The sequence below is a fragment of the Schistocerca gregaria genome, chromosome 9, assembly GCF_023897955.1.
Source record: "Schistocerca gregaria isolate iqSchGreg1 chromosome 9, iqSchGreg1.2, whole genome shotgun sequence".
Classification (NCBI taxonomy): Eukaryota; Metazoa; Arthropoda; class Insecta; order Orthoptera; family Acrididae; genus Schistocerca; species Schistocerca gregaria.
The window spans coordinates 241,043,355-241,066,953 of record NC_064928.1 but is presented as its reverse complement, the minus strand read 5'-3'; the positions used below and the strand labels follow the sequence as shown (position 1 = coordinate 241,066,953).

Sequence of the window (23,599 nt, the reverse complement as noted above, 5' to 3'; positions counted from 1 at the left end):
GAGATCTGCCAGAAAGTTTTAACTGTTTTTACCATGGCCAGCGATTGAGGTTCCACCCATATGGGATAATAGGCATTGAAGTCACCCAAGATTAGGAAATATGGGAGAGATCAGAAATCAATGCAGATAATACGTTCATGATGTAACTCAATCAGGAGATGGAAAAAACCACTACAGTTCCACTGGAGAATCATGCTGTCGGTACACTGTAAGGGTGTGAAGCGACCAAGGAGGTACATTATGTGCTGCTACCAGGACATATGTGCAAGCTCCACCCAACAACCCAGCATATTTGGTGCAAGGAAGATTCACTTGCAATAGTTGTCCACAATCAGTATATTATAGGCTGGTACTGCAACATAAACATAAAGACATGCCTGAACTTCACGCATCTGATGCGCCACGTGGGGGGAAACACACTGTTTCACGTCACATTGGTATACAATCACCTTGACTTTTTTAGGCAAAAAATTGCTCTCAGAGGCCAAGATGAAGGCCTGACAGCAACCCTACTGTCCTTTGGCCCCCTACGGACATGACAAAGTGAACACCCCGACACTCCAAGCTGGCACAACGTTCACTGTCAGACTGCAAGAGGAGGTCTTGATGGAAAACCATGACGGGCCTCTCCACAACAGGATGGCTACCATGCTAGGTTTTCAGCGTACTTCTCTATTGGAAAGAAAGGGTGCTAAGGTGAGACACAAAGGTGGAATGTATACCATACTGAGTGAGCTTCCCTGCATGATCTACATTTCCGAAAAATTTGGAAAAGTGGTGGCAGGTTGAAGTAAGCAATGGGGCCATGCATTTATCAAAGAAAAGCTGTAGAGAGTGCCATAAGTGCAATGGAAAACTAGAGTCCTCAGTCATGTACCAGGTCCAAGTGCAGTCTGCACCAGCACGACCATCAAATGAAAAGCTAAATCTTTTTTCCATTTAATAGTAAGGACCATGATGAGTAGATTAGTAGGTTCAGAGGAATTTAAGCAGTAATTCTTCATGCACTCCCAATGATAATCGAATGGGAAAAGAAAACCTAATATGTGTAATGATGCTAAGTAACTTCTTTCCTGCACATCACAGTGGTTTTCAGATTATTTACTTAGCTGAAAATGTACAGATATAACTGTAGACTTTTTGGGGAGTAAGGCAAATCGCATTATAGTTAAACGTACCATTCATCATCTTTCTTAATGCCTAACCAGTGAACATACCACATCATCAGATATTGGCTAAAGAAAAACTGTGTCAAATTTATATATGTTATTTGAAGAAGTTCATGAGACCGACGAAAGAAAGGGGGCAACCTGCGATATAAGCTAAAATATTACAAATAATCCACAAAAACAATAAATATGTCGTCTTCATTTGGTAATGTGGTGGAAGAAAACTAAATACTACAATAGGCCTAACGGTTGCAGGCAGCCAAAAGCACAAGTTGTGTGTGATTGCTTATCATGAATCATACTAACATACCTGTTGCGCAAAGAAAATGTTGTTGACAACTTCTTCATCCTTGACAAAGCTGTCTATCTCATCAACAATTTTTCTCCGTGAACGACGTTCTTCAATCCATCGAAACAAAAATATAAAACCATATACAGGTCCTTCGAGCGATTTCTGCAAATCATAAATCTCCTCAACTTGTACTCCTTTTACTCCAAAGTCTTCCAAAAGTAGTGTAAACAATCCTGTGAAGATAAAACAATAAAAGAAACTGTTAACAATACACTAATTACGACAATTATGACTGTGTTTGCCAAACTAAACCATAAGTCTGAATGGGTCTGGGGGAAAATTGGCATTTCCAACAAAATAGAACGTTATGGACGTAAATACACTTATTCATAAAGCTAGAAAACTTTACGTTTGTTGACAGGAACGATTAACACAACATCTAGGTCCTGTCATTCACCTTATTACATATTCAGAAGCTAAACAAACCGACAGCATCATACAGAAGGCTTGTAATAGTAAACATTCGACAACGTAAACACAACCTTACCGGGGTCACTTTCCAGTTCCAGCCACCCTTCAGTCAATCTGTTTATATCTACTGGCATCCTTGTCAAGTCGTTTTACATTACTTCCATTTTATTTTAATTCTCTTGCAATAATAAACTGGGTTAAAATACATATTTTTCATTCTTTGACCGTCTCCTACGCGTTCTACGTATCAGCAAAGATTAGTCAACAATGCCCAACATACAACTGCGTCATATTCCGCATTTATTTTAAAATTTGTATTATGGCTTTGTTTTTCGGTTTTGTTTTACGAATTTGTGCTACATTTAAAACGAATTGTTATTATTAATTATCATCTGGCTTCCCTGTAACTTTTTTGGGGGACTTAACGGTTAATTGCCACTACGGATATCTTTGCAGAGTTGTATCTCTGAGTCCAGATAATTCTAATGGGAAATATGTGTAACGTATGTATTAAATTAAGAATTTGACTTTCGTGGCTTGTTGCTTAATGTGAGGGAACGATGGACGTAGGGAATCAGCCGATTATCGAAGAATGGGTACGTACGTAAATATTGCTTGAAAAATTTCCGTTTAGAACAGCCCTCATTGAAACAGATTTCCCTTTTGTTTATGAGCGAACATGCTGTAAAGTTGCGCAAAGTTTGTTTATACAACACAAACATTAGTGACAAGAACACAAAACAGAATGAAAATATGTTATGCTTAAATTTAATCTGTAATAGTGTTGCTGTTTTTGCAGTCCAGCCGTCTGTTCCGTATTGTAATAGAATGTGACATTGGAACACGCCCCCCCCCCCCCCCCCCATTCTTACATCAACATCTATACACAGCAAACCATCGTGAGGGGCGTGAGGATACGTTCCATTATACCAGTTATTAGAGTTTCTCCTTGTCCCATTTACGTATGGCGCGCGAGAAGAATGATTGTTTGAATACCACTGTGCGTGCACTAATTACTTTAGTTTTAGCCTCACGATCCCCACGTGAGCGATATGTAGGTGGCTGTAGTATATTCCTAGAGTTATGACTTAAAACTGGTTCTAGAAACATTTAAGTGATTTTCTCAGAATAGTTTACATCTGTCTTCAAGAGTGCCAGTTTACTCCCTTAAATATCTCTGTGATAGTCACCCACAGATTAAACAAACAGTGACCATCTGTGCTGCCGTTCTCCGTATATGTTCAGTATCTTCTGTTAGTCCTCTGTGATACACGTCCCAAACACTTTACCAATATTCTAGAACTTATCAAGATCTGATTGCAAATTTATGCAGCTTCTCAAAGATAATACTTCATTATAGATAATTGCGTCATCTGATAAACTGTAACTTTGTGTATCATTTCTACTATGCCTTTTTTCAAGAACCGGGGACAGTTGTTTGTTCAAGGGCTCTACGGTAGATTATAGTTGGAAGAGGGGTTAATTCAGCTGTAAATTCAGTATAGGAGCTGACAGGGATCGTATCAGGGCCTGGAGTTTTGTTCAGTTTTAATAATGTCAGCTGTTTCAAAACACCACTGACATAAACACTTATTTCATTCATCTTTTCAGTGGTACAACGATTAAATTGTGGCAATTTTCTTGTGTTTTCCTTTGTGAAGAAACATTTGGAAACGAAATTAAGGGGTGTTAGAACGGAAAAATTATGTTTTAACATTTTTTGTGTCATTATAAAATTTGCAATTTTGCAAATAAAATGATGTATCACTTATATCTCACGTGGGAAGGATTTTATTTTGTAAATATTATCTACACTGGTTTAAAATAATAAAATTTTTATGTGCATTACTTAAAGATTTAATAAAATCGGTAAACTTTTATATAGAAGGCTGCGAATTACTGTGTTCTAAGATCATCTCCGGAAGAGTACGGGCAACAGGTCGAGTAAGTTGAAACAAAGTTTGAGAGAAAAGAAACTTTCTGATGGTAAAACCATAAGAGGCAGGCTGACAGACAAAATGATTGATGAAATGCAGCAGTATTATGGGATGGCCATTAGAAATAATACTGAGGATTCATTGAAATTGAAGCAGGCAGTATGGGCTTCCTTCTTCTACAGACTGTCTACTGATGAAAAACCAATGCACCACCTTTGCCCTCCTGGACTCGATTCATGGTGCAATTACTGCAATGACCAGTAGGGGAAGGAAGCCAGTGTGCACTCCGTGAGCATTCCAGGATGAGTCATTCTGGGTGTGGAAAGGGTGCTTCCAGATGCCATGAAGAGCAGAGGGTGCAGCCAACTGCAGGTGGTGGCTCATGTCGGTACCAATGACGTGTGTCGCTTTGGATAGGAGCAGATTCTGTCTGGTTTCGCACGGCTAGTGGAAATGGTAAAGACTGTCGAAGTAAGGCCCAGGGAGTAGACAACATTCCATTAGAACTACTGACGGCCTTGGGAGAGCCAGTCATGACAAAACTCCACCATCTGGTGAGCAAGATGTATGAGACAGGTGAAATACCCTCAGACTTAAAGAAGAATATAATAATTCCAATCTCAAAGAAAGCAGGTGTTGACAGATGTGAAAATTACTGAACTATCAGTTTAATAAGTCACAGCTGCAAAATACTAACACGAATTCTTTACAGACGAATGGAAAAACTAATAGAAGCCGACCTTGGGGAAGATCAGTTTGGATTCCATACAAATGTTGGAACACGTGAGGCAATACTGACCCTACGACTTATCTTAGAAGCTAGATTAAGGAAAGGCAAACCTACATTCCTAGCATTTGTAGACTTGGAGAAAGCTTTTGACAAAGTTGACTGGAAATTTCTCTTCCAAATTCTGAAGGTGTCAGGGGTAAAATACAGGGAGCGAAAGCCTATTTACAATTTGTACAGAAACCAGATGGCAGTTCTAAGAGTCGAGGGACATGAAAGGGAAGCAGTAGTTGGGAAGGGAGTGAGACAGGGTTGTAGCCTCTCCCCGATGTTATTCAATCTGTATATTGAGCAAGCAGTAAAGGAAACAAAAGAAAAATTTGGAGTAGGTATTAAAATCCATGGAGACGAAGTAAAAACTTTGAGGTTCGCCGATGACATTGTAATTCTGTCAGGGACAGCAAAGGACTTGGAAGAGCAGTTGAATGGAATGGATAGCGTCTTGAAAGGAGGATATAAGATGAACATCAACAAAATCAAAACGAGGATAATGGAATGTAGTCGAATTAAATCGGGTGATGCTGCGGGATTTAGATTAGGAAATGAGACACTTAAATTAGTGAGTGAGGTTTGCTATTTGGGGAGCAAAATAACTGATGATGGTCGAAGTAGAGAGGATATAAAATGTAGACTGACAATGGCAAGGAAAGCGTTTCTGAAAAAGAGAAATTTGTTAACATCAAGTATAGATTTAAGTGTCAGGAAGACATTTCTGAAAGTATTTGTATGGAGTGTAGCCAGGTATGGAAGTGAAACATGGACGATAACTAGTTTGGACAAGAAGAGTATAGAAGCTTTCGAAATGTGGTGTACAGAAGAATGCTGAAGATTAGATGGGTACATCACATAACTAATGATGAGGTATTGAATAGGATTGGGGAGAAGAGAAGTTTGTGGCACAACTTGACTAGAAGAAGGAATCGGGTGGTAGGACATGTTCTGAGGCATCAAGGGATCTCCAATTTAGTATTGGAGGGCAGTGTGGAGAGTAAAAACCGTAGAGGGAGACCAAGAGATGAATACACTAAGCAGATTCAGAAGGATGTAGGTTGGAGTAGGTACTGGGAGATGAAGAAGCTTGCACAGGATAGAGTAGCATGGAGAGCTGCATCAAACCAGTCTCAGGACTGAAGACAACAACAACAACAACAACAACAACAACAACAACAACATGTACTAAGGGGGGTTTTCTGCAGTGTCTTGTTTTATCTTTGATCCCTATGCAGAACTGGCATCAGTAGTGGAATACTTTCTTCATTGCATGCTGAAGTAGCAGAGTCCTGATTTCGCACGTCAATACTTCGACCGCTGTTTCGGAGGGGTCATCTACCCCAGATGCGTGCCATTTCTGACCCTTCGCATGTATTTACTATTGTTGTTTGCACACACATTCGGCCACAACATCTACAATGTCTTTCCACACGTATTTGAAACAATCTCGGAAACATTTGCAATATTGGTACAAACAACACATAAACAAAATAATCAGTATTACAACTCCTAGGTAAGACCAGAAACGAATAGTGATATCATGAGATTTCAGAGAAACTGTGCTGTTCTTGGAATGCTATCTCTTCCTCGATTTTGGCTAATTTAGACAAGCAACCTTGAGGTTGTTTAAATGCTGTTTCACATGCTCTAATGCCATGTCTAACTTCAGCTCCTATGTGTTTCTTTGTTCTTTGTTAATTATACAACAATCAATCTGCATGTTTAGAGTGGGCACTATATCGTCACTAGTCACGTTAGTTCTTATGATGTGTTCAGACTGTATGAACACTTGTTTCGTATCCCTTGCACCTGCCATAAAAGGTCAGTTTTCTGTACCTTTTACTAGTACATCTGTGGTCTTGTTATCGTTACACAAAACTGTCAACCCTTCCTCTTTCGGGCCAACGAATAGCCATTGATCCTGACTCAAGGGAGTCCATATACTATCATTCAATTTCACAAACTTTTTAATGCAATTGCTAGGAATTTCCCTTATGGGTTGCAACATTCTAGCTTCACACGATTCATGATCGTACGTGGACATTTAAACAAACTTTTGTTTACAAATTTTTCGAACATGTTCTATTTCTTTACACAATAGTTGTTCGCTACTCGGTTTGACATAGTGCCACTTAGCTTCGTCAGTTAACAAATAATCTTTCTCAGGCTGCATGTACATGAGTCAATTCTGATTTCCATCAACTTCTGATAGTAAAGGTAACACTTTGTATAAATTGAGCAACTCATTTTCCACTAATGGAACATTTAGTACATAACGTAGTATATTGCCTGACAAGAAAGCATCAACATCAGTTATGCGTAGCAGCTGGTACTCATTCTGTTCTGTGAGTGCAATTAGGAGCTTCTTTTATCCTTGATGTCATCCTGAATTAATTGTATTTAACTGTTTGAACTGGATTAATTATATGAGGTTCTGTATTCCTTTTTGTGCGTTTACAGTTGCAGCAATTAACAACTCGTATTCCCATTCTAATTCCATCAATATTGATACCACCTGTATCAGTTGTTCATTAACAATAGTAGGACCAGCTAAGTGTTGTACTTTTTTATCTGTGCTATTATCATATTTATTCATTTTTCTATGAAGTTTCCCCATCTTCTTCACATTAATTTCTTCATTACGTGCAAGGCTAGATAATGTGTGACTGAAACCTGTCAAAGTGGTTTTGACTACATTAACTTTCTCTTTTGTCAGCTTAAGTAACTGCCTCTGTTTGCTTTCAATTAAATTAGATTAGATTTACTTTCATTCCAATTGATCCATAGTGAGGGGGTTCTCCAGGATGTAGAACATGTCAGAAAAACAACAATACATGACAAATATCAACAACTAAAACAAATAAGCTAATGTACCATTCCACCGGTCCTAAGTGGAATGATCGTCATTTTTTATGAACACTATATGAAAGAACCATTTTACAAATACTAATGCACTGAATTGAAAATAAAGTTTATTTATTTATAAGGTAATAAACATGTACTACAACTACTATAATACTTATTTACAATGAACAAATTACTGTACTGAAATGGTGCAGAAGTTAGATTGTACTCAGTTGGTTTTACTGAGAAATTCATCAATGGAGTAGGAGTAGTTGGCCACCAATAAATCCTTTAGGCTCCTTCTAAACTGAATTTCATTGGTTGTTAGCTTTTTATAGCTGCTGGCAAGTTATTGAAAACGTGCGTTCCTGAATAATGCACACCCTTTTGTACAAGACTAAGTGACTTTAAATCCTAATGAAGATTATTATTATTTCTAGTATTGATTCCATGAATTGACCTGTTGGTTTGAAAAAGTGATATATTTTTAATGACAAATTTCATTAAGGAATAAATATATTGGGAAGCAGTAGTTAGTATCCCTAGCTCCCTAAACAGGCTTCTGCAGGATGTTCTCGAGTTCACACCACATATAACTCTTACTGCATGTTTTTGTGCCCGGAAAACTTTAGCTTGGCTTGATGAGTCACCCAAAAAAAAAAAAAAAATCCCATATGACATTATGGAATGAAAGTAAGCATAGTATGCCAGCTTTTTCATTTTTATATCCCGTATGTTGACACAATTCGCATTGCAAATAGATTTGTTAAGACGCTTCAGCAGTTCTGTGGTGTGCTCCTCCCATTTGAATTTATCATCAAGCTGTAATCCCAAGAATTTAACAGTACACTTCTTCTATCTTCTTGTTATTGTATATTGGACATATACTCATGGGACACCCCTTACATGTTCTGAACTGCATGTAGTGTGTTTTTTCAATGTTTAGCGACAAAGAATTGGCTAGGAACCAGTGATTAATGTTCACAAATATTTTATTGGCTGATCTTTCTAAGACTACACTTGATTTGCTATTTATTGCAATGTTTGTATCATCGGCAAACAAAACGAACTTGGCATCTGGTAATGTTACTGATGAAACGTCATTGATATTAGGGGGAACACAAGCTCAGTTTGTGTCAAGGATGGGGAAGAAAGGCTGGATAGTTGCGGGTTTGAACTGTCATCCTCCTGAATGCAAGTTCAGCGTGCTAAACACTGCGCTACTTTACTCAGTATGGCATTGAAGAGCCCGCCTGTGATCTCTTAAGGCCTTGGTGGTTACTGAGGTCCGCCAAGGTATTATCGGCAAACAAAACAAACTTGGCATCTGGTAATGTTACTGATGAAACGTCATTGATATTCACAGGAAAAAGTAAAGGCCCCAAAATGGAACCTTGTGGGGCCCCACATGTAATTAGTTCCCAGTTGGATGACGCCTGATAGCTTGATACATGTCCCTTTCCTAATAACACCCTTTGTTTACTACCAGAGATACAAGATTTGAACCATTTTGCAGCATTTCCTGTTACACTATAATATTCTAATTTATTTAAAAGGATATTGTGATTTACACAGTCAAATGCCTGTGACAGATCACAAAATATACCAGTTGTCTGCAATGTTTTATCTAATGAATTAATCACATTTTCACTGAACCCTTTAGAAATCCAAACTGTGACTCTTACAGTATGTTATTTGAGATAAGATGGCTATAAAGCTGATTGTACATTACTTTTTCTAAAATTTTTGAGAATGCTGGCAACGATCAATCTTTGATTTGAAAAACGAGACATCCTGTTCGTATAAGGTTCCAAACAGAATTTTACTGATTTCTCCCACAAAATTCTAGATACCTCTTTTTCTACACGTCTCAGCCTATTTAATTGCCAATTAGATGTTGTGCAGTTCGTATATTTTGAACATGCCATTCTAAAGTCTGTTCCACTGCTGTGCATTCCCGATCACCAATTCCCAGACTGGTAAATTTCTGTTTACAATAACTTAGAGATAAATGTGCAAATCTCTGTTTCCTCAGCTTTAGCTTGGAGTTCTCCTAAATGAATATAACTTAAGATTTTCCACATCACACTGTAGATCGGTACCTTGCCATTGCTGTCATAATACAAGCCTGGGGACGAAGGAAACTTTTCCACATTAAAATCTTGATAGTGTCTGAGGGTGTACATGGCGGCGATACAACTCACCAGGTACAACACTCTCATCAGTTTCCTCATCTGTAATTTCAAGACAACCCAGTTTTAGTCGAATTCCTTTAATCTGTTGGCATGTACTGTTAAAAATTTGTTTCTTCTTAAACGGATAGCTACATTCGGTCCTTTTGTCCTTACTACAGTGAAGGGCCATAGCACTGGGTGCCTAGCTTAAGACTTCTACCGCTTCTGGCACTTTCATCGTACAACAGAACCTCATCACCTGTTTTGAAGTCCTTGGGTTTCTTCGTTCTACCATAATAGTCCTTATTTTTCTGTTTACACTGTTTGTTATGATCCCTTGAACACTGGTGCATTTGCCTCATTTTCTCTTTTACTTCAAGAACATAATCATCGTGGTTATACATAACACCTGTGGGATCTCTTTGCAATGTTCCAGGTATGTTGCATTCTCTACCGAAAAACAACTCGTGGGGAGTGTAATTGGTTGCACTATGAGGTGTAGTATTGAACATGAAGACAGCAAATTGAAGCCAGTAATCCCAGTCTGTTTGTTGTCTGTTGATATAGTGTCTTAGGAATTCTGTTATGGTGCGGTGCGACCTCTCCAGTGAGCCTTTCGACTGCAGATGGTAACAAGAAGTTTGTACTCTATCTATCCTTGACATTTTGCACACTCTTTTTAGCGTTGTCACTCAAGAAGCTGTTGCCATTATCACTGAGCATTACCAAAGGCATTCCAAACTTCAAAATTATTTTTTCCACTAGTAAGCAAGCCACAGTGTCTGCGTCCTGTTTTTCTTTGGGTTCGGCGACAGTGAACTTCATTAGCGCATCTTGAAATGTCAGTATATACCAGTTGTTTCTCTTGGTTACTGTTAATGGGCCGACAATGACAATATCACACCGACCGACCAAATATGCTTTGTGGCATTGGTGTTATAACCAAAGGCATTTTTGTCTTATTCTGTGTTTTGTTTTTCTGACAACTGGGGCATTTTCTAATATAGTCCTCAATGTCCTACTTCATACCGGTTCACGTTTGGTATTTTCGTATACACTACAATTGTAGGTTCTCATGATCCTTTGATGACCACCTATGGGTGCATCATGGGATTCTCACAAAATTTTTGTCTTCTCTGCATCAGTTATTTCCTGTCGTTCGTCTCCCTGACCTACCGGTGTTTCCTCACTTTCGTTTAAACCTTCCGTAATTGGCTCCACTGGTGCATGGTATCTTTGTGAATCCAGGACCACCTCTGTGGCTGCCTCTTAAATACTGGGGCCGCCACACATTTCAGTGTGGCTCATGGTAGGTACTCAGCCATTGATATATCAATTTGCAGCCCAGGACTTCTCCCATCTATCCCCTGGTGAGCACATGACGACCTTTTTGATAGTGACCACTTCCCCATCTTCCTGTGACTGCCCCAGCGTCAGGCACACAGGCGCCTGCCCAAATGGGCTTTGAACAAGGTGGACTGGGGAACTTCCACCTCTGCAGTCACCGCTGAATCTCCCCCACACGGTAACATCGATGTGATGGTTGAGCAGGTGACTAGCACAATTGTTTCTGCGGCAGGAAACGCGATTCCTCGCTTTTTAGGATGCCTGAGGCGTAAGGCAGTCCCTTGGTGGACACTGGAAGTCGCTGAAGCAATTAAGGAGCATTGGCGAGCTCTACAGCGCCATAAGTGGGACCCTTCCCTGGAGCACCTCATAGCTTTAAAAACGGCTCCATGCCTGTGTTCGCTACCTTATCGAACAATGAAGGAAGGAGTGTTGGGAGAGATGTGTGTCCACCATCGGGTGCCACATGTCACCTTCACAAGTCTGGGCAAAGATAAAAGGTCTTTTTGGGTACCAGGCACCAACAGCTGTCCCTGGTTTTACCATAAATGGCGAGTTATGTGCAGACACAAACATAATTTCTGAGCACTTTGCTCGAGCCTCTGCATTGGAGAATTACCCCCCAGCCTTTCGCACACTCAAAACAGCGGCGCAGCTGGAAGGGAACATCTTCTTTCACTACACGCTGCAGTGAATCGTACAACGCCCCATTTACAGAGTGGGAGGTCCTCAGTACCCTTGGACATTGCACCGACACAGCTTCTGGGCCTGATCACATCCACAGCTAGATGATTAAACATCTCTCATCTGACTACAACCGACATGTTCTCGTCATCTTCAACCGGATCTGGTGCGATGGCGTCTTGCCATCACAATGACGGAAGAGCACCATCATCCTGGTGCTCAGACCCGGTAAAAATGGGCTTGATGTGGATAGCTATTGGCCCATCAGCATCACCAATGTTGTTCGTAAGCTGCTGGAACATATGGTATGTCAGCGGTTGGGTTGGGTCCTTGAGTCACGTGGCTTGCTGGATCTATATCAGGGTGGCTTTCACCAGGATCTCTCTACCACTGATAATCTTATGTCCATCGAATCTGCCATCTGAAAAGCCTTTTCCGGACAGCAACATCTGATTGCTGCCTTTTTTGACTTAGTAAAGCATAAGACACGACTTGGCGACATCATATCCTTGCCACATCGTATGAGTGGGGCGCTGGGGACCACTCGCGATTTTTATCCAGAACTTCCTGTCGCTCTGTACTTTCCGTGTCCAAGTTGGTGACTCCAACAGTTCCATCCATATTCAGGAGAGTGGAGTCCCACAGGGCTCTGGATTGAGTGTGTGTGTGTCTATTTTTAGTGGCCATTAATGGTCTACCAGTGGCTGTGGAGCCCTCCGTCTCACCTTCTCTGTATACAGACAACTTCTGCATTTCGTACTGCTGTTCCAGTACTGTTGTTGCTGTGCGGCACCTCCAGGGAGCCATCTACTAGACGCAGTCATGGGCTCTAGCCCACGGCTTCCAGTTTTCAGCCACAAAGTTGTGTGTCGTGGACTTCTGTCAGCGTCGTATCGTTCATCTGGAACCCACACTTTATGATAATGACGATCCACTCACTGCAGTGGAGACATATCAATTCCTAGGACTGGTTTTCGACGCTCGATTGACTTGGCTCCCTCATTTTCGTCAGCTTAAGCAATAGTGCTGACAGCACGTCAATGCCCTTCGTTGCTTGAGCAACACCAATTGGGGTGCAGATCGCTGTACACTGCTGCAGCTCTACAGAGCCCTTGTCCAATCCCAAATTGACTATAGGAGTGTGGTTAATGGTTCAGCAGTGCCAACAGCATTTCATTTACACGAGCCTGTGCACCCCTGTGGGGTTCAGTTAGCGACAGGAGCTTTTAGGACGAGTACGGTGACCAGCATACCGGTGGAGCCTGGTGTCCCTCCACTGCAGATTAGACGTCCGCAACTGCTCGCTAGTTACGCAGCACACATTCATAGAGCCCCTGAGCATCCGAATTACCGTCTCCTTTTTCCACCCGCAGCGATCCATCTCCTGCACTGGCAGCCCAGATCGGGGCTAACAATTGAGATTTACGTACGGTCCCCTCTCTCCGAACTGGAGTCCTTCCCTTTACCACCTCTACTTGCGGTCCATTCACGTATGCCTCCATGGTGTACACCTCGGCCGCATCTTCATCGGGACCTTTTGTATGGCTCTAAGGGCTCAGTTAACCCCGCCGCTCTCCACTGTCACTTCCTATCGATTCTTGACATGTTCCAGGGCTCTGAAGCAGTTTACACCGACGGCTCAATGGCTGATGGTCACGTAGGCTTCGCATATGTTCATGGAGGACATATTGAGCAGCACTCCTTGCCAGTTGGCTGCACTGTTTTCACTGCAGACCTGGCGGCCGTATCTCGTGCGCTTGAGTACATCCGCTCATGCCCTGGCAAGTCGTTTCTCCTGTGTATTGACTCATTGAGCGCCTACAAGCTACTCTCGCCACACTATAGTATTGTCAATTCAGGAGTCCATCTATGTCCTGGAACAGTCTCGTTGTTCCTTGGTGTTTGTTTGGATCCCCGGCAATGAACTTGCCGACAGGCTGGCCAAACAGGCGACGCGAAAAACACTTCTGAAGATAGGCATAACAGGACGCACAACAAACTGCATGTCATTAAAGAGACTGTGAATGTGTGGAAGTCTTCCATCCAAGGCCTCTCGCAGAGAATGAGATGTCCTCTGCCAGCTCTGCATCGGCCATATGTGGCTAACGCATGGTTACCTACTCCTTCATGAGGACCCACCTCAGTATAGCTCACAAATAAAAGTTGTCCACCTCTTGCTGGACTGAACACTTTCAGCCGCTCTGCGGCAGACTTTTAACTTTCCCAGCACCCTGCCTTCGCCCCCCCCCCCCCCCCCCCCCCCCCCTGTGGGTTCGGGGGTAAGAATAGGCCCATGGTATTCCTGCCTGTCGTAAGAGGCGACTAAAAGGAGTCTCAAACGTTTTGGCCTTGTGAGATGGTCCCCTAACGGGTTTGACCTCCATCCTTCTAAATTTTCCGAAGAGCGAGCCGATTGGGGAAGGGCGCCTGTGTCCATCATGCATTACCATCTGTAGCCAGGTTTGTCGTCATCGCTTAGCAGTCCCGCTCACCTACCATCTCTTGGGTGTGGATTTGTTCTTGGGTGCAGTTTATTGCAGTCTGCTATGCTGTGTCGCTTTATGCGCCAATGACGATATTGGACTACATCACCTGAAATCCAGCACGGTAGCCAGTCCGTTGTGGTGGGGCCGCCATGTACCCTGTTGGTTGTAGCCAGCGCCGTTAACTCCCCACGTATGCCAAGGAGTAGATGCCTATCTCCTTGGGACATTGGGACTCCCGGCAATGGCCATCCTGCCAGGTGGTCGTTGCTGAGGCTGGGTGGCGCCCGTGGGGAGGGCCCTTGGTCGGAGTAGGTGGCATCAGGGCGGATGACCCGCAATGAAGAGTGGTACATCATCTCTTGCTGGCGGCCAGCCGCCAGCAGTCTCTAAGCGTTCCAGGGCTCAATACAACGCAACTACATATGACCCCAAATCGTTCCCCTCCCTAGCTACACCATGGGAGGAATGAAAGACTAAGGATGCCAGCGAACCATACTTGCCCCGCTACCTGGTGTGTACGAGAGCTGATGGTGAATCCTTTACATCCATGAAGCCTCAGTTCTTCGTCGAGCACTTAGAGGACAAGTTCGGGGAGGTGGAGGGCTTGTCCAAAATGCGCTCGGGCTCGGTTTTGATCAAATCGGCGTCCTCCGCCCACTCCCGCCGGTTACTCGATTGTAACAAGCTGGGGGATGTTCCGGTTACAATCACGCCCCATAAGAGTCTTAATATGGTCCAGGGCATAATATTCCATCGGGACCTTCTATTGCAGTCCGATGACGAGCTTCGCGCCAATTTAGAGCGGCGAGGTGTTCACTTCGTCCGGCGCGTACATCGTGGTCCAAGGGATAAGCAGGTTGCCACCGGTGCCTTCATCTTGGCCTTCGAGGGTGATACTTTACCTGAGAAGGTCAAGGTGATGGTCTATCGTTGTGCCGTCAAGCCATATATCCCTCCCCCGATGCGGTGCTTTAAGTGCTGGAAGTTCGGGCATATGTCTTCCCGCTGTACTTCCAGCCTCACATGTTGAGATTGTGGACGCCCATCACATCCCAATACTCCATGTGCTCCGCCTCCCATCTGTGTAAACTGCGGAGAGCACCACTCGCCTTGCTCGCCGGACTGCAGGATCTTCCAGAAAGAGCGCAAAATCATGGAGTATAAGACCCTGGACCGCCTGACATACACTGAGGCCAGGCAGAAGTTCGAACGCCTCCATCCTGTTCGAATGCCTGCCTCTTACGCCGCGGCTACTACTGTTATGGCCCCATTAGCTCTCCCTCAGACTGCCACCTCTCAGAGCCGGAATGCTACACCTGCCCCCTTGATGGTGGGGGGCACTTCACTCCCTGCTGCTCCTGCACTACCTGCCTCAGGAGCAGCAACCCCCCAACCATCGGGGACATCAGTCCCCACTTCTAAGCTGGGGAAGCCTAAAACTTCCCCGGCTCGAATAGCACGGAAAGGGTCCCTTGGGTCCCTTCCTTCCCAGGTTTCTTCCTCTGGGAAGGGTGACGTCAGCCAATGGAAGAAAAGCAGACCAGCGGCTGGTCGCAGGGCTTCCCGCTCCTCCTCCGTCCCGGAGACTGACTCGCTGGAGCCCTCCCAGCCAATGAAACCCAAGGACCAGAGAGACAAGACGAAGAAGAAGACCTCTAAGGCCAAGGACCACGCGGTGGCATCCACCCCACTGCTCCCTACAGGCTCTGCGTCAGAGGATAAGGTGGAGATCCGGGCGTCCGCTGAGGACCTGGATCTCGCCGGACCCTCAGACACCATGGAAGCAGATTGTACTGGTCCTCCATCGGTGGCAGCAGGTGACCCAGTGGCGTGATCTGCCTCCTCGGCCCCTTCACGCCTTTTTCGGACATGGACAAAGCAATACTCCAGTGGAACTGCAGCGCTTTTTTCCACCACCTTGCTGAGCTTCGCCAACTCATCAGCAGTAACCTTTTCCTCTGCATTGCCCTACAGGAAACTTGGTTTCCGGCAATGCGGACCCCTGCCCTACGTGGGTATCGGGGTTATTACAAGAACCGGGCAGCTTATGAGAGGGTATCTGGTGGAGTCTGCGTCTACATCCTTATCTCTGTCTACAGCGAATGTGTACCTCTTCACACACCTTTAGAGGCTGTCGCTGTAAGGATGTGGACGCCTCAGCCTATTACTGTCTGCAGTTTGTATCTTCCGCCAGATGGTGATGTCTCGCGTCATGTGTTGGCTGCATTGATAGCACAACTGCCTCCTCCTTTTGTATTACTGGGCGACTTTAACGCCCATAACCCCCTGTGGGGTAGCGCCGCGATTACTGGCCGGGGTAGAGATGTCGAGACTCTTCTCTCGCAGCTTGACCTCTGCCTCTTAAACACGGGAGAGCCGACACATTTCAGCGTAGTCCATGGCACATTTTCGGCCATCGACCTTTCTATCTGCAGCCCCGGACTTTCACCATCCATCCACTGGAGTGTCCATGACGACTTATGTGGTAGTGACCATTTCCCCATCTTTCTGTCACTACCACAGTGTCACTCTTCTGAATGCCCCTCCAGATGGGCTCTGAATAAGGCTGATTGGGGCTTGTTCTCCTCTCTCGCCACTATCGCACCTCCTTCCCATGACGCCATTGATGCGGTGGTTCAGTCGGTCACCACCGGCATCGTTTCTGTGGCAGCATCTGCGATTCCCTGTTCATCCGGGTCCCCTCGGCGGAGGATTGTGCCTTGGTGGGCGCCCGAGATTGCAGAGGCGATTAGAGATTGCCGGCGAGCTCTTCAACGCCATAAGCGGCACCCGTCCTTGGAGAACCTCATCGTTTTTAAACAGCTCCGTGCCCGTGCCCGACGCCTTATTCGCCAACGGAAGCAGAAGTGCTGGGAACGGTATGTTTCCACCATTGGCGTCCGTACCTCTGCATCGCAGGTTTGGGCTAAGATTAGGCGACTCCATGGCTATCGGCCGCCTGTCTCTGTCCCTGGGCTTTCGCTGAATGGAGTGGTGTGTCCTGACTCCGACACGATTGCGGACCGGTTAGCAGCGCATTTTGCTCAGTGTTCCGCATCTACGAATTACCCACTGGCCTTCCGCTCCCGGAAAGAACGGTTGGAAAGTTGGAGGCTTTCCTTTCACACGCGCCATGCGGAGTCGTACAATGCTCCTTTCAGCGACTGGGAATTCCAGAGTGCACTATCTGCTTTGGGCCAGACCGCATCCACAGCCAGATGCTGAAACACCTCTCTGTGAATTGCCAGCGACGCCTCCTAGATGTTTTCAACCGCATCTGGGTTGAGGGTGTGTTCCCGTCTCAATGGCGAGAAAGCATCGTCCTCCCCGTGTTGAAACCTGGCAAGAACCCGCTGGAGGTGGACAGCTACCGTCACCAACGTTCTTTGCAAGTTGCTAGAACGTATGGTGAACCGGAGGTTGAGTTGGCTCCTCGAGTCTCGAGGCCTTCTGGCTCCGTCTCAGGGTGGGTTCCGTAAAGGCCGCTCTGCCGTCGATAATCTGGTCTCCCTAGAGTCTGCCGTCCGTACAGCCTTTGCACGCCGCCAACATCTGGTTGCCGTCTTCTTTGACATGCGGAAGGCGTACGATACGACTTGGCGATATCACATCCTGGCCACACTTCATGGGTGGGGTCTTATGGGCCCGCTCCCGATTTTTATTCAGAATTTTCTGTCGTCTCGTTCCTTCCGCGTGCAAGTTGCTGCGTCCCATAGTTCCTCCCGGGTCCAGGAGAACGGGGTCCCACAGGGGTCTGTCCTCAGTGTCTCCCTGTTTGTAATTGCGATCAATGGGCTCGCTGAGGCGGTGGGATCGTCCGTCGCAGCTTCGTTGTATGCAGACGACTTCTGCCTCTACTACAGCTCCGCTGGCATCGCAGTTGCTGAGCGCCAGCTGCAGGGCGCTATCCGCAAGGCGCAGTCGTGGGCTGTAGCACACGGCTTCCAGTTTTCGGCCGCTAAGACCTGCGTTATGCATTTCTGCCGGCGTCGCACGGTTCACCCTGAGCCACGCCTTTACCTTGACGGTGAACCTCTTGCTGTGGTAGAGACGCATCGGTTCTTGGGACTGGTATTTGATGCCCGGTTGACTTGGCTGCCTCATATTAGGCAGCTTAAACAAACATGCTGGCGGCATTTAAACGCTCTCCGTTGCCTTAGCCACACCAGATGGGGTGCCGATCGGTCCACCCTTCTCCGGCTGTATCAAGCGCTGATCCAGTCCCGCCTTGATTATGGGTGTGTGGCTTATGGTTCGGCATCGCCATCAGCGTTGCAATTGCTGGATCCCATCCATCACTGCGGGATCCGACTCGCCACAGGAGCATTTCGGACAAGCCCTGTTGACAGCTTACTTGTGGAGGCTGGTGTTCCTCCATTGCGGATCCGGCGCGACCGACTTCTGGCCGCTTATGCTGCCCACGTTTGTAGCTTGCCAGGGCATCCCAACTACCGTCTCCTGTTCCCGCACTCGATCGTCCATCTTCCAGACAGGCGGCCCCGGTCAGGGTGTACGATTGCGGTTCGCATCCGGGCTCTACTGTGTGGGATTGAGTTTTTTCCTCTCCCGCCTGTTTTCCGGGCCAATCTCCGTCTGCCCCCTTGGTGTGTGCGCCGACCATGCATTCGGCTGGATTTGGCACAGGGTCCGAAAGACTCGGTCCCTCCTCCGGCCCTCCGCCGCCGCTTTGTTTCTCTCCTTGCCGAGTTTCCCGGATCTGCCGTGGCCTATACCGACGGTTCGATGGTCTCTGGTCGCAGTGGTTACGCTCTTACTCTAGAGGATCATTGTGAGCAATGGTCACTGGCACCCGGGAACAGTGTATACACTGCCGAGTTGGTTGCCATCTATCGCGCCCTAGAGTATATCCGCTCCCGCTCAGGTGAGTCCTTTGTCATCTGTAGAGACTCCCTGAGTGGTTTACGAGCTCTTGACCAGTGCTTTCCTCGTTCCCGTCTGGTGATGGCCATCCACGAGTCGCTCCATGCTCTTGCCCGTTGCGGCCGCTCCGTGGTCTTTGTTTGGACCCCAGGTCATGTCGGCATCCCGGGCAATGAGCGGGTTGACACGCTGGCTAAACAGGCAGTGCGTTCACCGGCTCTGGAACTCGGCCTTATGGAGTGTGATCTCCTGTCGCTTTTGCGCCAGAAAGTGCTTGGTGCCTGGGGGTGACGAGTGGCGCACCCTGCCCACACCCAACAAACTTCGGGCGGTGAAGGAGACGACCGGTGTGTGGCGCTCCTCCATGTGGGCCTCTCGGAAGGACTCTGTCGTCCTCTGCCGGCTGCATGTTGGCCACACGTGGCTGACGCACGGCCATTTGTTGCGCCAGGAGGACCCACCGCTATGTCGCTGCGGGGCAACTCTGACGGTGGTCCACACTTTGGTGGACTGCCCGCTTTTAACAGGACTCAGGCAGACGTTTGCGCTGCCTGATACCCTCCCTGCCCTTTTATGTGATGACATTGCTATGGCGGACCTCGTGTTGAGTTTTATTCGGGCAGGGGGTTTTTATCGTATGATTTGAGTGTTTGTCCTTTTATTTCCTGTATTGACTTGGGCCTTTGGCCTGTGGTTTTAAACTGTGGGTTTTAATGTCCCTTGGTGGTTGGCTTTTCCTTATTTTCATGGTCGGCCAACCACCTTCACGCTCGGTGTGATTTTAGTTCCGTTTGTCTGGTCTTTGTCTGTCTTTCTTGTATTGTGTCGTCCCTTGTCTCAGTTCTCCATTTTTAACGACTGACAGTTTTTATTTCGTGTGATTTTATCGTGGAACAAGGGACCGATGACCGTAGCAGTCTGGTCCCTTCAATCCCACACCCAACCAACCAACCTGCCTTCGGCGTTTGGCGACAATGCCTCCGCAGCAGCTTTAGTTTTACGTTTTATCTGTGAGAGTGGGTTTTATACTTCTATGTAGGTTTTAGCGCATGTCCTTTGTCCCTCTGTGTCCTCCACCCTAGTGCTTTTAGGGTGGATGTTTTAATGTGTTGCAGAGTGGCTGGCTTTCCCTTTTTACTCTCGTGGTTGGCCAGCCACTGTAATCTGCTATCATGTTTTACTCCCTTCTGTTTCCAGCGTCTCTCTCTTGTTTTCTTGTCCTCTTTTGTTCCTTTTAGTATCGTTACCTTCCCTTTGTTCTTGTGGCTTTTCCTTTCCTTCCGTTTTGTGTTATATGTTTTGTCCGTTTTATTCTCACCCTTGTGGCATTGTTTTATTATTAACAAGGGACCAATGAACTCGTAGTTTGGTCCCTTCTCTCTCTTTAAACCAACCAACCAATCAGTGCCCCAGTCCTGGATGCTACTGAGCTATGATGGGAATGCTTCTGTTTGCCGGATGATGGGACTTTGGGAGGTGGTGGGAGACTGGAAAGATAAGGCACTCGGAGATTTGTTTATGTAAAAGTTTGGGAGGATAATTACAGTTTGTGAAGGCTTCAGTGAGACACTCGGTATATTTTGAGAGGGACAGTTTGTCACTGTGGATACAATGACCACAGGTGGCTAGACTGCATGAAACCGGTGGCAGTGGTCAAAGTGGAAGTATTGCTGGTGGTTAGTAGGTTTGATATGAACAGAGGTACTGATGTTGCCATCTATGAGGTGGAGGTCAATATCTAGGAAGATGGGTTGTTAGTCTGACTAGGACGAGGTGAAGCAAATGGGGGAGCAGTTGTTGAGGTTCTGGAGGAATGTGGATAGGGTGTCCTCACCCTCAATCCAAATCCCAAAGTTTTCGGATTTACATTCACGTGAATGCTTAACACCATTTTCAAATATTCTGTTGCAAAGGAGAACCAAGGAGAATTGCCCCAATTTAATCCTTGTACCACTGAAAAGATGAATGAAATAAGTATTAGTGTCAGTGGTGTTGAGAAACAACTGTAATGAAACTTCCTGGCAGATTAAAACCCTGTGCCCGATTGAGACTCAAACTCGGGACCTTTGCCTTTCGCTGGCAAGTGCTCTACCCTCTGAGCCATGCCTCCGCTGTATCCTTTCTTTCAGGAGTGCTAGTTCTGCAAGTTTCGCAGAAGAGCTTCTATAAAGTTTGGAAGGTAGGAGACGAGATACTGGCAGAAGTAAAGCTGTGAGTACTGGGCACGAGTCGTGCTTCGGTAGCTCAGAGGGTAGAGCACTTGCCCCCGAAAGGCAAAGCTCCCGAGTTCGAGTCTCGGTCGGGCACAGAGTTTTAATCTGCCAGGAAGTTTCATATCAGCGCACACTCCGCTGCAGAGTGAGAATCTCATTCTGGGAACAACTGTAATTGTTAAAACTGAACAAAGCTCCAGACCCCAATAGGATCCCTGTTAGCTGCTATGCTGAATTTGCAGCTGATCACACTTGTCTGCAAGAAGAGTAGTATAAGTGATCCACAAAACTACCTGCAATGTCCTTCATATCAGTCTGTTGTAGAATCTTTTAACATATTCTGACCTCAAACATAATGAGGTATCTTGAACAGAATCACCTTTCAGTGCCAACAAGCACGGATTTTGAAAACATCGATCATGTGAAACCAAACTCACACTTTCCGCACATGACGTAGTGAAAGCTTTGGGTCGAAGCAACCAGGTAGGTGCAGCATTTCTTGATTTGCAAAAAGCATTTGACTCAGTACCACATGTACACTTATTGTCAAAAGTACAATCATATGAGGTATCAAGTGAAATTTGAGACTGGACGGAGAACTTTGATATTGCTCATGTAGGGATTGTGAGGAAAAGATTAGAATAATTACTGAATGCACATAGGTATTCAATCAATCATTCTTCCCACATTCAATAGATGAATAGAATAGGAAGAAGCCATAACAACTAGTACACTGAGATGTGCGCTCTGCCATGCAACTCATGGTGGTTTGCAGAGTATAGCTGTAGATGTAGACAAAAAATTATTGTAAAATATTGCTGTGGTATACAAAGAGGAAAGAAATATCTGTATATTAGATTTGTAACAGTGTACAGTAGTATCTAGCATATTAAAAAAAAAAAATAATTTCATGAGACAGCAGGTAATGAAAATTAGAATAGTAAGTTGCGTTTTGTTTAGGTAGTCAACATGAGAGATAAGTTTCCGCACTGAGCTTGATTATTTCATCAATGTGTTCACTCTGTTTCAAATTGTTAGACAACTGGGTTCCAAGGCTTTTCATGCACCGTTTTGCTTCTGGTGCTTAACAGAGCATTTTCGTAGAGTTAATTTTATTACTAACAAATTTGGACTGTAACTAGATAGGAACCTGAAAACATATCTCTCAGCTGACATTGTGATACAGTCAATATAGTGATTGTTTTAACAATATTTGATAATTATTGAAGTGAGTACAACTTCAGTGTGGATCATGCAGCGTATTTATATTGGTGTGCTTGTTACAATGTTTCAGAAAGAGAAAGCATATTATTCTCTGAATGATAAACTAAAAATTAGTTAATGTGTAAAGAACAGTTATAGCATATGGAGGAAAATTAATGGAATGAATGAAAGAAGAGAGTAAACCAAGAAGTGCTGTACGAGGATGGACAGACAAAGCATGTTACTAGGAAAATAGTGACTTAATGCTGAAGGTCTTTATTGGTGGTTTTTAATAAGGTTAAATGGAGGTGTGCCACTTTCCTGGCCAGTTATTACAGCCCAAGCTGCAAAATTTCATTTCAGTTCACATTCTAACAAAGACTTTGCTTGTGCTGTATGATTTTTCAAAGTGAAAATGTCCCCATTGAATTTTCCATAGCAGAAGTAGTGGTGGTGGTGGGTGGGTGGGGGGGGGGGGGGGGGTGTTAGAGGAGAATCTTCCATCCAGTAATCCAATTCAAGAAATAAGATGGATTTCAAGAGGAATGAAGACAGATTTACTCTCCTCTTTGCCAAGAAAACAGTTGAAGAGGGGGCGACATAAATGAAAGTTGGTAGGCGTTGTGTTTCTACATCTGAAAGATGATACGATGATGTCTATTCTATGAGAATGCAAATCAGGTTTGCTTTGAATACATGCTGTAACAGTCATTAGTGTTAGTTACCTTCAAGATTGGATGTTGTTAGTTAATGGTTCAAATGGCTCTGAGCACCATGGGGCTTAACGTCTGAGGGCATCAGTCCCCTAGGACTTTAGAACTGTTTAAACCTAACCAATCTAAGGACATCACACACATCCATGCCTGAGGCCAGATTCGAATCTGCGACTGTAGTGGTAGCACAGTTCCAGACTGAAGCGCCTAGAACCACTCGGACAAACTGGCCGGCTGATGTTAGTTAAGAATGCCTTTAAGGTAACAAAGACGCGATTATCAACACCTCACCGAGTTTGATTGAAGTCATGTAATAGAGCTTTGAGAAGCTGGATGTGCTTTTTCAATATTGCAGAAAGACTTGGCAGCGGTGGTCACTAGAATGTACGGTCACAAGAAGAGCAGGC

General features: G+C 45.1%; 2 protein-coding genes across 3 annotated transcripts in view; one reads left to right on the top strand and one right to left on the bottom strand.

Moving 5' to 3' along the window:
- LOC126292182 (ubiquitin carboxyl-terminal hydrolase calypso) overlaps positions 1 to 2,184 on the bottom strand; it is a 163,817-nt gene extending 161,633 nt beyond the window's left edge. Inside the window, exons 1-2 of one of the 2 annotated variants that reach the window (XM_049986023.1) lie at positions 2,009 to 2,184; positions 1,480 to 1,694 (exon numbers count right to left, since the gene is read on the bottom strand). In XM_049986023.1, the coding sequence (XP_049841980.1) occupies positions 1,480 to 1,694; positions 2,009 to 2,066 (273 nt within the window). In that variant the 5' untranslated portion in view covers positions 2,067 to 2,184. The remainder of the gene's footprint in view (positions 1 to 1,479; positions 1,695 to 2,008) is intronic. The other variant, XM_049986022.1, reaches the window with a different exon arrangement.
- Positions 2,185 to 2,420: 236 nt separating this feature from the next.
- Positions 2,421 to 23,599, top strand: part of LOC126292185 (serine/threonine/tyrosine-interacting protein-like) — a 92,299-nt gene continuing 71,120 nt past the window's right edge. Inside the window, exon 1 of the mRNA XM_049986025.1 lies at positions 2,421 to 2,528. Within this exon, the coding sequence (XP_049841982.1) occupies positions 2,493 to 2,528 (36 nt within the window). The 5' untranslated portion in view covers positions 2,421 to 2,492. The remainder of the gene's footprint in view (positions 2,529 to 23,599) is intronic.